The sequence below is a fragment of the Pithys albifrons genome, chromosome 3 (assembly GCF_047495875.1).
Source record: "Pithys albifrons albifrons isolate INPA30051 chromosome 3, PitAlb_v1, whole genome shotgun sequence".
NCBI classification, from domain to species: Eukaryota; Metazoa; Chordata; class Aves; order Passeriformes; family Thamnophilidae; genus Pithys; species Pithys albifrons.
This window is the reverse complement of record NC_092460.1, coordinates 19792133-19804905: the sequence shown is the minus strand read 5'-3', so window position 1 is coordinate 19804905 and position 12773 is coordinate 19792133. Positions and strand designations below refer to the sequence as shown.

The 12773-nt window shown below is 40.9% G+C and overlaps 1 protein-coding gene across 1 annotated transcript; it reads left to right on the top strand.

Annotated features, from left to right (window-relative positions):
• The first annotated feature begins 300 nt into the window (after positions 1-300).
• On the top strand, positions 301-12136 carry SEC61A1 (SEC61 translocon subunit alpha 1). The gene is made up of 12 exons (XM_071550884.1): positions 301-398; positions 1695-1762; positions 2373-2438; positions 2522-2600; positions 3406-3537; positions 4895-5004; positions 5198-5351; positions 5679-5839; positions 6478-6675; positions 7037-7228; positions 8777-8853; positions 9801-12136. Exons 1-12 carry the CDS (start codon positions 392-394, stop codon positions 9985-9987), a joined length of 1431 nt encoding a protein of 476 aa, XP_071406985.1. The 5' UTR covers positions 301-391; the 3' UTR covers positions 9988-12136.
• The last annotated feature ends 637 nt before the right edge of the window (positions 12137-12773 follow it).

The following is a 12773-nucleotide window of genomic DNA, read 5'->3' as shown; positions in this document are numbered from 1 at the left end:
AAGGGAGACACCTGATATGTTCCACCATGAAAATACAAATCCAGAAAACAAATGTTACTAAGTTATCTATTTATTTACAGGTTGGAATTGCCCAAAGCAGCGCTACCATTTCTGGTGGCTCACTACGCCTGCCCCCAAACAACCAACCCCATGCCACGCCAATAGGGCGGCCGTGGGGACAGGACTACACCTCCCGGCAAGCTGCGCGGCACCCCCCGCTCACGCGGTGCGCTCTGGCCGCGGTGCATGGTGGGGGTTGTAGGCGCGCCGCGGCGGGGGCGGGCCGTGCCGCGGGTGCGCGTGCGCGGCGGACGCGGCGCGTGGCAGGAAGCGGAAGGGGGCGGTGGCGCTCGGAGCCTGACGTGTCCCTCAGCTCCTCGCCGGGGCCGCCATGGGCAGTGAGTACCGGGGGGCTCGGGGGGTCCGGGGGCCCTGCCAGGGTCATAAGGGGCGGTGGGTCCCCTCGCACAGGGAGCTCGCTCGTGGTGCGCCCCCCTGACGGGCGGCCTGTGCCCTTCTCACCCCCGCCCTGAAGGGCGGTGAGACCCCTCTGGTTCAGCGGCTCCCGCTGGGTTGTCGCCTGTCCCCCCTGGGGTGGCTGCTGATCCCGGGGAAGGAGCCAGTGCTGTGTGCCGGGTGCGGTGCCGGGGCGGGCGGGGTGTCAGCCTGGGCAGGGGGCACCGCAGGATAAGCGACAAACTGTGCCTGCAGCCCGCAGGGACCCGAGGCCGCGGGAGGCTGCAGAGCCCTTACCTCGAGGAAAAGCTGCCTGAAAAGCATCTAAGTCGATTGGAATATTGTTGTAGATACAGGAGAGAATCTTGGTTTGCCTTAAATGAAAAACGACGATCCAGTGTAACTTTTCAGGCAAAATCGTTTGAAATTAAGTATATATCTTTTGTGGGCTGATCATAAAGTGCTACCAAGTTGCCCCTGAAGTTGCAGCCTGTGTGAAGAAGTGGAAGCCACCTACAGTTTCAGTTCTTCTGTGCTGTTGTACTCGTTTGAGTTCAGATCAGTCCAAAATATGAGTGCAGTCTTGGATGTGTCTTAACAAGTCTACCATCAGCTCTGTTCAAAATCAGATCTCTCTGCTCGTGGGGGAACTTCTGACTTTGCAAATACCCTCTTCATTTATATGCTTGTTCCAAAACAGACTTTTCTGATCTAAGGATGTGTCCTTTGGGCTGGGAGGAGATCATGGCATGAGGTGTTTTGTAAAGTAACTTGAATTGATGCTTATGAACAGCGTGTAGGAATTCTTAAGCTGTATGGCCTAAATGTAATATATGCACAATATCTATGGTAGTTTTTTGTCAAATATCAGGCTCAGGGAAAAGCTACTATGAAGTGAAAGTTCAGGGTATTCACAAACTCATGCAAACCAATAACAAGGGGGGTTTTGGTGGGGTCAACCTATATAATGAAATAGGAAAACTCTTGATTTGTTTAAAAATTCTGTTTCGTGTCCATACTGCAGTTAAAATGTACTAGCTGAACCTCTGTGTATTTAAGAACAGATAAGAATTTAATAATTAAAACATCACCAAAAAAACCCCACAACCAACAAAAAAAGCTCAAAACTGGGACTTTTAATATATAAAGTCAATGTTCAAGTTCAGTTTTGCTTGAACTTTTCCCAGTGTTCCTTGTGTATGTGAGTTCACTTTGTCTTTTAACTTATTTCCATACAGTAAAATTTCTTGAAGTGATCAAGCCCTTCTGTGTTATCTTGCCTGAAATCCAAAAACCAGAACGGAAGGTAAGTTAACAAAATCTTCATAGGTTTGTATTTGTATCATGTAACATGTTCACAGTTTGCATTTGTGAGATCTGGGGTTTCTTCCCTGGTGGGAGAATGGCAGGTTTTGGCACAATTGTTGTTAGCAAGGTCATTATCTGGAGCATCCTGTGTTCTGGATGGGGTTGTAAAAGAATCTGTTGGCTGGTAAATGCAGTTATGGCACCCCAGTGTGTGCCAGCAGCATAGATTGGAGTGTAAACTGGAGAACAGCAACTGAAAAATCTCTGCTTCATAAATTCTAATCTAAGATTATTTGCTAAGATAAGCTGCTCTGTATTACTGGTTTTTTCTTCACCATAAGCTCTTTCTAATGAAAATTTCTGTGGGAGCATTAGAGTTACCTTCCATTGACATAAGCCTGTTTATTTGAATTAAATTTGCAATAAGGCTTTGTAATTTTCCTTGGTCTTACGTGGGATAAAAGGGATGAACAGTAAGTTATTTTCTTTAGGATGTCCTGTACTTTGTCCCTTTACAAGAAAATCAAGTGTGCTACTCTGAAGGTTTTGTTATCTTGACACCTTCATCATCCGGTTTTCATTTTTGGTTTTGTGCTTTTTCCCTTTAGATTCAGTTTAAGGAAAAGGTACTATGGACAGCTATCACACTCTTCATCTTCTTGGTGTGCTGCCAGGTATGTTTCCTTCTCTTGTTTTTAAGGAGGAGATGAAGTGCATGCTGTGAAGTCTCTAATTTAATCTCTTGTTGGAAATGCAGATTCCCTTGTTTGGCATCATGTCATCAGACTCGGCAGATCCTTTCTATTGGATGAGAGTGATTTTGGCATCAAATAGAGGTATGGTCAGTCTTTCTGGAGGGCATTTTTTTAGCTTGAATCAAAATGGTTTGGGACTTGTTCTTAACATTACACTCAATTTTAATGAAGATAAAAACTGAAGTAGAGAGGTAAAAGTAATTTTATATATTGTCTAAAATCATAAACGAGTGTGGCACTGGGAAAGGTACAACTTACTGGACAAAGTGAGTTTATGGCTGACTGTGAATATTCTACTAACGTACAAACATTGAGAATTTTTTTGAGGGAAATTGTTAGGGAAGAGGCAGTTCCTGATTACCTGCATCGCTGCTGTTCCAATCTTCTGTAAAGATTTCAAGGTTTGTTATTTGTGTTTCAAATCATATTGTGTGTGTTCTGTGGTTTCCCAAGTAATGTCTTTGAGTCTGTCTCACAGGAGATTGAAGTGCATTGTAGTTTATATAAATTTCAGTTTCTTGATGAGGCTTTCTACTGCAAGTATGAATTAGAAATGGTGACTGTTTCCTGAATTCATTTTGTCAGTCCATATCATTAGGGATATCTTATCAGTCTATGTCATACCTTGTTTTGTTCAGAGTAAACCTGTTCTTGACAGCAAAAGTCTTTCTCACTGGACATACTTTCTGAGGTGTGGAGGAGTGCTACATATAATGCTGACTTGTAACAAGCTGGTGTTTTCACTGATACCTTTTACATATATGGAGATTTTGGAGTTTTAGATGTTCTCCATTATGATGTAAAGGGTGGAAAAAACAAACTTCGAAAGTGACTGGAAATGCTGCACCTCAGTATTTTCTTTCATTGCCTTTCCTGTGTCTGGCAGGCACATTGATGGAACTGGGCATTTCACCTATTGTCACTTCTGGGCTCATCATGCAGCTCTTGGCAGGTGCCAAGATAATTGAAGTTGGTGACACCCCAAAGGACAGAGCTCTCTTCAATGGAGCCCAGAAATGTGAGTAACAGCTCAAAACTGTGGTTTAGAGCATCTGACTCCAAGGTGTGAACTTACCCAGTGATGAATGGTGGATTCACAAATAGGGGTTTCTGTTGTGCTGTGTTCATATTCTGCTACAAATGTCTGTATTGCATCAGTCTTCTAGTGACTGCTTTCTGGCCTGTTGGCTGTTAAGCTTCAGAAAGGTGTGAAAAGGAAAAAGTATCTGTGCAATTGGCTTTGCTGCCGTGACCTCCCTGGATAAGCAAAGCAAGGTAGAGGCTGTGGGGACTCAACTTTTGAACTGTGATGGTCAGTGTTAACCTGAAAGAGTTCAGATTGATGAAGATGTAGCTGTTTATACTTTGCAGTTTCAAGCATGGTTCTTTCTCAGCAATAAGGGGTCCCTGTGCTCAGTTGATAATGACTTCTAGAAAAAAATGAGTGTTCTTTAGCTATTTACTGCTGTACCACACTTCTTAGTGATCTATTTACTGGAAAAAAGAATCATAAATTGCTAAGGTAGTATCTTAACACCCTCAGGGTTTTCAGTATCTAAAGCAGTCTTTGGTGACCAAACCCCACCTGCTTCTTAAGTGTATTTGTTTCTGAAGTTTTTGTGTGTATTTCTATTTTCAGTGCCAGATTTCAGACAACAAGCTTAACTTGCCCTTGAGTTTAAATAGCTGTGAATTATGAATCCCTTCCCAACTATTGTGGTTTAACTCTGGCTGGCAACGAAGTATCACATGAGACACTTGCTCACTCTTCCTCCAATGGGACTGGGGAGGAGAATCAGGGAAAAACAAGTAAAACTCATGGGTTGAGATAAGAACAGTTGGATACCTGAAACAAAGTAAAATATAATGATAATAACTGTAATGAAAAGGAGTGAGAGAGAATTAAAACCCAAGAGAAGCAAGTGATGCAAAATACAAATGCTCACCATCTGCTGACTGATGTCCAGCCAGTTCCTGAGCACCGATCAGCCCCTCCTGGCCAAGCTAAGCCCTGTTCATACGCTGAATCTGGTGTTCCAGGGTATGGAATATCCCTGTGGCCAGTTCAGACCAGCTGTCTCAGCCATGGTCCCTCCCAGCTTTTTGAGCACCTGCTTGCTGGCAGAGCAGGGGACACTGAATCAAAGTCCTTGACTTAGGCTAAGCACTGCTGGCCAACATCTGAAACATCAGTGTGTTATCAACATGATTCTCACACCAAATCAAAACACAGCAATGTACCAGCTACTAGAAAGAAAATTAACTATATCCCAGCTGAAACCAAGACAATAACTTTCTCTAAGAAGTGATTAATATTCCTCTAATTGCCCACTGACATAAACTCCAGAACAAATACATACTTTTTCATTCTGCAGTGTTTGGAATGATCATTACCATTGGACAGTCTATTGTGTATGTAATGACTGGAATGTATGGAGACCCGTCTGAGATGGGGGCTGGTATCTGCCTGCTTATCACAATCCAGGTAAGTTCTAGTCTTCTCTACTTACTCTTCCCCTGAAAGAGCCAAAAAATCAGCCTTTTGGACAGCCTGCCCCCACATGCAGAGAAAAAAAGGATCCCTCTTCACATGTAGTCTTTTATCTTTTGATATATGTTATTTTTCAACAAAATGAAAGAGGCATGGAACTAATGCTGTATTTCTCCTTCTACTGTAGCTTTTTGTTGCTGGATTGATAGTTCTGCTCTTGGATGAGCTTCTCCAGAAAGGATATGGTCTTGGTTCTGGCATCTCTCTCTTCATTGCTACCAATATCTGTGAGACTATTGTGTGGAAAGCATTCAGCCCCACCACGGTGAACACAGGGCGAGGTAATGTGGGGTAGACCATGTCCTTTACAAGAATTTTGTACAAAAAGGCAAATTTTTTTTTCTCTGTGTTAACGGAATGGCAAATGCTGTTACTGGCATCTGAGCTGTGTAGTTACTGTGTAGTTGCTAATGCAGCAAGTGCTGCTGTGCAGAGTGCAAGCACAAAGACATTTCTTCTCAGTTTATGGTATCTCAGAAGATACTGAGCTTGAATTGGAGAAATCCCATTCTAAATCCTGTAGTATGGAAGTATTGCCTAGTGGAACAAAGCACTGAACTTTGGAGATAATCACAGCTCACCTATTGTTTTTTCTTTTCCTTTCCAAGGCATGGAATTTGAGGGAGCCATTATTGCTCTGTTTCATCTTCTGGCTACTCGTACAGACAAAGTCAGAGCTCTTCGTGAGGCCTTTTACCGTCAGAATCTCCCCAACCTCATGAATCTGATTGCCACCATCTTTGTGTTTGCAATTGTAATTTATTTCCAGGTCAGTTGGAGTAACAAGGGTTGTAAGACTGTTTGTATGGAAGTAGGTCCACTTCCTTCTACATCTGACTTCTTTATTTTCACAAGACTAATTTTTGTACCTGCAGTATCTGGATGTTCATTATACTCTGCCTCTTCTTAGTCAGTTCACACAGTTACTGTAGCCACATAAAAGACTCGAGTCCTACTTTGGTCTCTGAAAATAGAAAAAAGAAACACAAATGAATGTGTGTGTATGATATTGTCTAACCCAAATGCTATTGCTTTTTACTGGAAGATACTTTGAAGTCTCTAGGCCTGCATGTCTTACGGTTTGTAGTGGCAAACTCGTGAAGAATATAGAAAACTCTAATGTTTCTTTTCCTAGATTGCTTTATTCAGCCTTCTTGAAACTTCAGATTTCTTGTGACATCTACATCTTTCAATCCCTTATTTGAGTGTGTTTAGACAATCCTGCAGGATTGCAGGCTCTTTGCAGAAGGATTCCCATAAAAGCCCTTGGGGCAGAGTATGTGTACTTGCACAAAATGATTGCAGGGTTTTTCTGTTGCTATCGAGGCCTTGGACTTGCAGTTTATAACCTCTGATTTGGGTTCACATCCAGATGTAATGGGGGACTTCCTTTTGAAAACTTTGCAGGGCTTCAGAGTGGATCTTCCAATCAAATCCGCTCGCTACCGTGGCCAGTACAACACCTACCCCATCAAGCTGTTCTATACTTCCAACATTCCCATTATTCTTCAGTCTGCCCTGGTGTCAAACCTGTACGTCATCTCCCAGATGCTTTCTGCCCGCTTCAGTGGCAACTTGCTGGTCAGCCTGCTGGGCACGTGGTCTGTGAGTATTCCTTCTCTCTTGCACACAGCTTTATAAGAGCACCATTAAAATGTGTGTTTGAAAAGATGGTCTCTGAGTATTAAGACACACTTCTACAGGTGGTCATGCACACTGAAACTCCTAAATTAGTAATTTGTTAAATTTAACGATAGTGTATGAGTCCTCTCTGATGAATGTAGAAGTTGGGTCTCCATTTACCTTTTTCCTTGGACTGTTCTTTGCTGTCAGAAATATTTTTTCTGTTCATTATTGCTTTTTGCTTACAGAAATTACTTGTGGTAGTAAGTGATACAAACCCACGTTTAGGTTAATGGCTACAAAGTAGTGAGAAGGTTGGTGACTGCTTGTTTCCTTCTTCCAGGACACATCATCTGGAGGCCCTGCTCGTGCTTATCCAGTTGGTGGGCTCTGTTATTACCTGTCACCTCCAGAGTCCTTTTCTTCAGTATTGGAAGACCCTGTACATGCAGTTGTTTATATTGTATTTATGTTGGGCTCCTGTGCTTTCTTCTCTAAGACATGGATTGAAGTCTCTGGCTCCTCTGCCAAAGATGTAAGTTTAAAATGGCAAATTATATCAGCTTACAGATGAAGTGTTGTAAGAATAAGACTGATTTATTCTGAGGTAACTGTTCTACTGGCAATCTTGCTGGTAATATTTATCAGTTGGGTAAACAGAGACTGTTTTGTAAGTGGGGAGGATGAAGGCAGAATAGGGTAATTTTTTTCTCCTAGTTCTTCTACTGCTTTTTCAAAAACAGCATCAAAACTTGAACAATTGCTTTCATTGGCATTAGGAAGTTTAGAACATAGAAACATCTGATCAGTGTGAGAGCAGGCAAGGTAACAAGAGAGGCAGGAACTCCTTCAGCATCACATGACAGGTGCACCATGTGCAAGGCAGTTGCCACTCAAGAACTTGCAGGTAAAGCTCAAATAGCCATTCCTGGCATAGAGAGTTCTGAGCTGCTTTTATGGTGAGATTAACTACAGGTTGTTATTTTTAACTTGAGAGTGCTGATAATGGAGAATGTAGTGCAGTGCATTAATGTGCCTCAGCCTAGCTTCTCACAATTTCCATTTGCTACAGGATATTTAATATTCAGGAACTATATAATTCTGAAATTGCAATTGGAAAACAAGACGGAAAATAGCTGTCATTGTGGTATGTTTGTTTGTGTGGTTTTGGGTAGGAAATCCAGTTTGGCAGCCATATGGAATGGTTTAATCCATTCTTTAACAAATATGTAATAGTTGCACAGTTTCTGTAACAGCATGAGCACTCTTGTTTTAGATTTGCATCTTGCTGCTTGTCAGGCATGCAGGGAGGCACAGCCATGTATAGTCAGATTTTTATTCCAGAGGAAGCCAACGTACAGTTTTTAACAGTCTAATACACTTTCCTGAAACTGTATAATTATTTTAAGTTCATGTAAACAAGAACAGAAACGAAAGTTGATAAATCATTACTTCAGTGTTCACTATATAGTGGAAAACAGGCAGCTTAACATCTGAAAGTGTTTTCTCAGTACATAGAATCAGTGGTGAGCACCTTCAGAAATGCCCCTGCTAGAAGTTGTTACCCACAGTTGTTTGTAAAATGTTTGCAGGGCTCTACTGTAACCCTGTACAGTTGCAGAAATCTAATTTAAGAATAGTGTTCCAAGAAGGGATTCAAGTCTGGTTTCTAGTGTGGCCCCCCAAAACAATAACTCAGCTGAATGCAGAAACTAAAAGGGAGTGGACACTTCACAGGGTGGTTTCATTAACATGTACTAAACCCTAATCAGGAGAAAGGTAGGTAGCAAAACGGGTTGAATTATATGTATGAAAGCCTAGCAATATCCAAATTTTCCTTTTCTCAATAGGACTAGAATTATCAAAATCAACAGGTGACTGCAGTCTGTCTGAAGTTAAAATAGTAGATATTTTAAACTGAGATGTCTAATGTAAAAAACAATCCAAACTCCAAAACAATACAAAAAAGCCCAATCCCACCACTATTTCCTGCAATGTTTGCTTCTGTTTCCTCATAGTACTGCATTCCCTGACCCTGGCAAATGACACTAAACTTAGTTGCTCCATTCCTTGATTTATGCAGGTTGCCAAGCAATTGAAAGAACAACAAATGGTCATGCGAGGCCACAGAGAAACGTCAATGGTACATGAACTCAACAGGTGAGCTGCACATTTGACTGGCTGTTCATGCAGTGTTATGGGCCAACACATGGCAGATTTTACTTCGATTTCCATTTTCTGAATCCTAGAACACAGATACTCTTTTAGCTTCAATGTTACATGCATGAGACACAGAATATTGTCTCACTAATGGAAGATTGTACAGTGCAGCTTATTCTTACCTTAGGTAATTAACCTGACATTCTGGGGCTTGTGTTTTTCTGTTGTTAAATTTTTTCATTTATATAATTTTTTAGAGTTGGTAATAATGAGCATTTCAGTGTAGTTTACTACTGCAATCTCTCACACAAGTATTTTCTTATTGTAATTTTTCTTGTGTTATTAATCATGAGTACTGTTTTCACACAGACATTTCTTCTAAAACAAGTAGTTACTTGAATCTCCTACATTGTGAGGTAGGCAGCGGTTGGTGTCTATAAGTTTTCAAATTTCAGATTAGGATCTATGTACCCTTCATGTTGCAGAAATATTATTGTAATTTTAGATTTCAGTCATCCATAGATGACTTGAAGAGCCAGTAGCCAAAAGCTTAATCACTGTGCTTAGTTGTATGGTAGGCTGTAACATCTTCTGTTCTTACCATAGTGTTCTTTTCCCCTCCAGTCAGGTTGAGCTTTTTATTTCCTTAACAAGTGTACTGGCACTGCTGCCTGTTCCTTACCTTGGGTTGCAGACCCATAAGAGAAGAGAGTATTCTGCCATTGACTTTTTCCATTCATGTCATTTCACTCTTCTTTTCTTAACCACCTGGTTAGATGATCTCTGTAGTGGTCTTTCTGTTCTCAGTGGGATGGCTTTTCTAGAAAAATCCTGCCTCTGATATAGTTATTTTCCATAGATCTCATACACAAGTAACCCTCTGCATTTGTTACTATCCTGAGCAAGCTCTAATGGCCCCTTTTCTGTCCTTGTTTGCTGTTTTGCAGGTACATCCCCACAGCTGCTGCGTTCGGTGGGCTCTGTATCGGCGCCCTGTCTGTGCTGGCAGACTTCCTTGGGGCAATTGGGTCTGGAACTGGAATTTTGCTCGCTGTCACTATCATTTATCAGTACTTTGAAATTTTTGTAAAAGAACAGAGTGAAGTTGGCAGTATGGGAGCTCTTCTTTTCTAAACATAGCTTCTCATGGACCCAGAAAAGAGAGGGACATTCTCAAAGTGTAGCCAGTCAGGTGAAAAGAAGTATCATAAACTTGATAATGTCGTTCTATAGAAACATGTATTTTAATAATGTTTCCAAAGCACATTCCCTTATGTTCAAACTTTTCTAGCATACGGTTTGCATTTTATAAATTGATGAGGAAAATGTGCAAAAAATTTTTCTTAAGAAAATTGTTTTTTAATTATGTGTTAGGAGAGCCAGTATTCTGACTTGGGCTTAATTCAACAATTCTTGAAATTTTTTGAACCCCTTTCAAATTTAGTAACCTGAAGCCTTTACGGGTTTTAATGTTTGTTAAGTGAATGTTTGGAAGGGATTTTTTTTCCATTTAACTTGTTTTTGCAGCTCCTTTGCAGTAATGGTGAGAAAAATCTCTCCATCTAATGCTCAAGTTTCCATAATTATGGTTGTAAGCACAAACAGTGTTTAATGTGTTTGGGTATTTTTTTCAGTATGGCAGATTTGGAAGGCAGGTTTCTTTTTACAAAATTATATCTTTAGTTCCAAATGTTTTGTCTTGTAATTATTACAGTAGACCTCGTCAGATGTTGCATATTGGCTTGAGACTGTTGTCATGTTTCTGAGTAAGAAAGGAATTTATCCTTTCCCACCACCTCTCCTCCATAATCAGAAAACTCAGGTCAATCTCGATTCTGCCAGAGCCTGTGCCTAAGAGTTGCTACTTTGAAACTTGGTCAAACCAGCAGCTTTGTAAAGCCTTCTAGTTAGTTTTTATTGCCATCAGTGGCAGTACTCCTGATCCTGATGCTGGCTGAAAGAAATGCGGTTTGTGGCTGCTTAGATGCAAATCTGCTTGTGCTCTTTGCTGGAGCAAAGTTTCTCTCCCTGATAATGAATTCTGGTCTTGTAACAATTGGGATATTATCTCACTACTCATATCTAGTGAATTTTGAGTCTCATTACCACAAAGGAGTGTGGAAAGAATATATGTTACTTGTCTGTTTCTACAGATCTAGATATGAGACCCTTGCCAGATAACCCTACTAAGGGGCTTATGTAGAAGGCTTTTCCATCCTATAATCTCATGGACTTGAGTGGTACATAGAAAAAAACTTTTTCAGAAGGCATTGGGACTCCTTCTTTTTGAAGGTCTCACCTTCAAACTGGAGAGGTTACAGCAAAGGCTTACTGGACCAGAATAATACTTAATTTTCCATTTTAATTTAGATTGTCAGTACTAATTAGGTGCCTAGGACCAAATGCAAATATTTGTGTACAAGTCTTGTAAATACACTTTTCCTCAATCAGTATTGGACAATATGGAACCAAAATGAGGATGTGTAATGCTGGAACGTTTACTCTGCATCAGCATGCCTTCTGTGGGGTTTTGCATGTTGGGCTGACAGTGTATGAGTCACTGTTCCTGCTCCCAGTGGTGGGACTCTGTTACGGACCCAGGGAACACAGATGATATCCAGAAGCCCTTGTCAATGCCATGAGCTCAGATACCAAATGCGAGAGAAATCTGCAAATGTAGAATGAGATGCACCTATCAATGAAAGTCAAACTCCTGGGGTGAGGATCACAATTGGAAAAGGATTAAAAGTGTTGGGATAAAGTATGTATGTAATTCTCACTGTCAACCATTCACTGTTTTTTCACACTACGTTCTATCATTTTTCTGGGGGTTTTTTAGAGTACTAGTGCACCACAGCACAATTGTGATGTGACATAGGGACAGTTTAAAAGTGGCTTTAAAAGGAGAGGGAGGGAGTGTGGTGTGATTCTGCTTTGGGGATTTTTGTTGTTGTTTTTACAGGAAGCCCAGTGCAAACTTTGTTTTGATATAAAAGAGTCCACTTTTTGGACATGCAGCTCTGGCTGGGCTGGAGCTGTACTTGTATTTTTGGTCATATCATCTGTTTGAACTGGTTAGTTTAAACCAGTCTCTCTTCAGTGTCTAAGCAGCACTTGTTCTGTGCATCTGTATTTTTGTTGTCTAGTGGTGAAATCTTTGTCTATTATGAAGCAGCTATGTCCTCAAAGCAGGACCTTCTGGTCATACAGTGGATGTTCACAAAAAGAAATAATGCCTAAAAAATCTGCTTTATAATGAAATAAAGTACATCTTTGGAGCTAATGCTTGGTTTGTTTGTTTGTGTTTTTTTGAGTTGCAATTCAAAAGGTGCTGCAAAAGTAAATAGTGGGAGAGTGGGGTCATGATATATGAGTTTAACAAAAACTGTTTCCATGAGAGATAAAGAGTCAATCTTTTTGTAGCATGATAGAGGTAATATGATGTTAATTGAAAGCAGCTGCTATTCCCAATATGCCTTCTGAGTTTTTTACTTAGAATAAAGGAAATTTTTTACTTCCTCCTGAATAGAAATATCCCAGTACTTGAAGGCAAATTTGCTTGAACTGCTGGATGCAAGAAGTTCAGCCAAGATTTTTATCGTTTATGGAGTCATTCTGAACAGCAGCTTGATTTCTCCCTTGCTGTTTTCTTTTTCACTGAGAAACTTGCATTTTAACTGTGGTTGCTGTAGGAATATTATGTCATCACACACAATCACAGAACTAATTGGAGTCACTGTAGATGTGATGAGTTTCCTGCAGCAGAACTGGCTGAGATGCCAACACCTGGGCAAAGCCTGCGATTGTCTTTCTGCTGGTGGTATTTTAAGTGAAAAATTGACATGGGCTTTTCTTCACTGCAGGTTTCACATGAAAGCTTTTGCCATAGCATGCAGCTGCTGGGTGTTTGATTTTTGTCC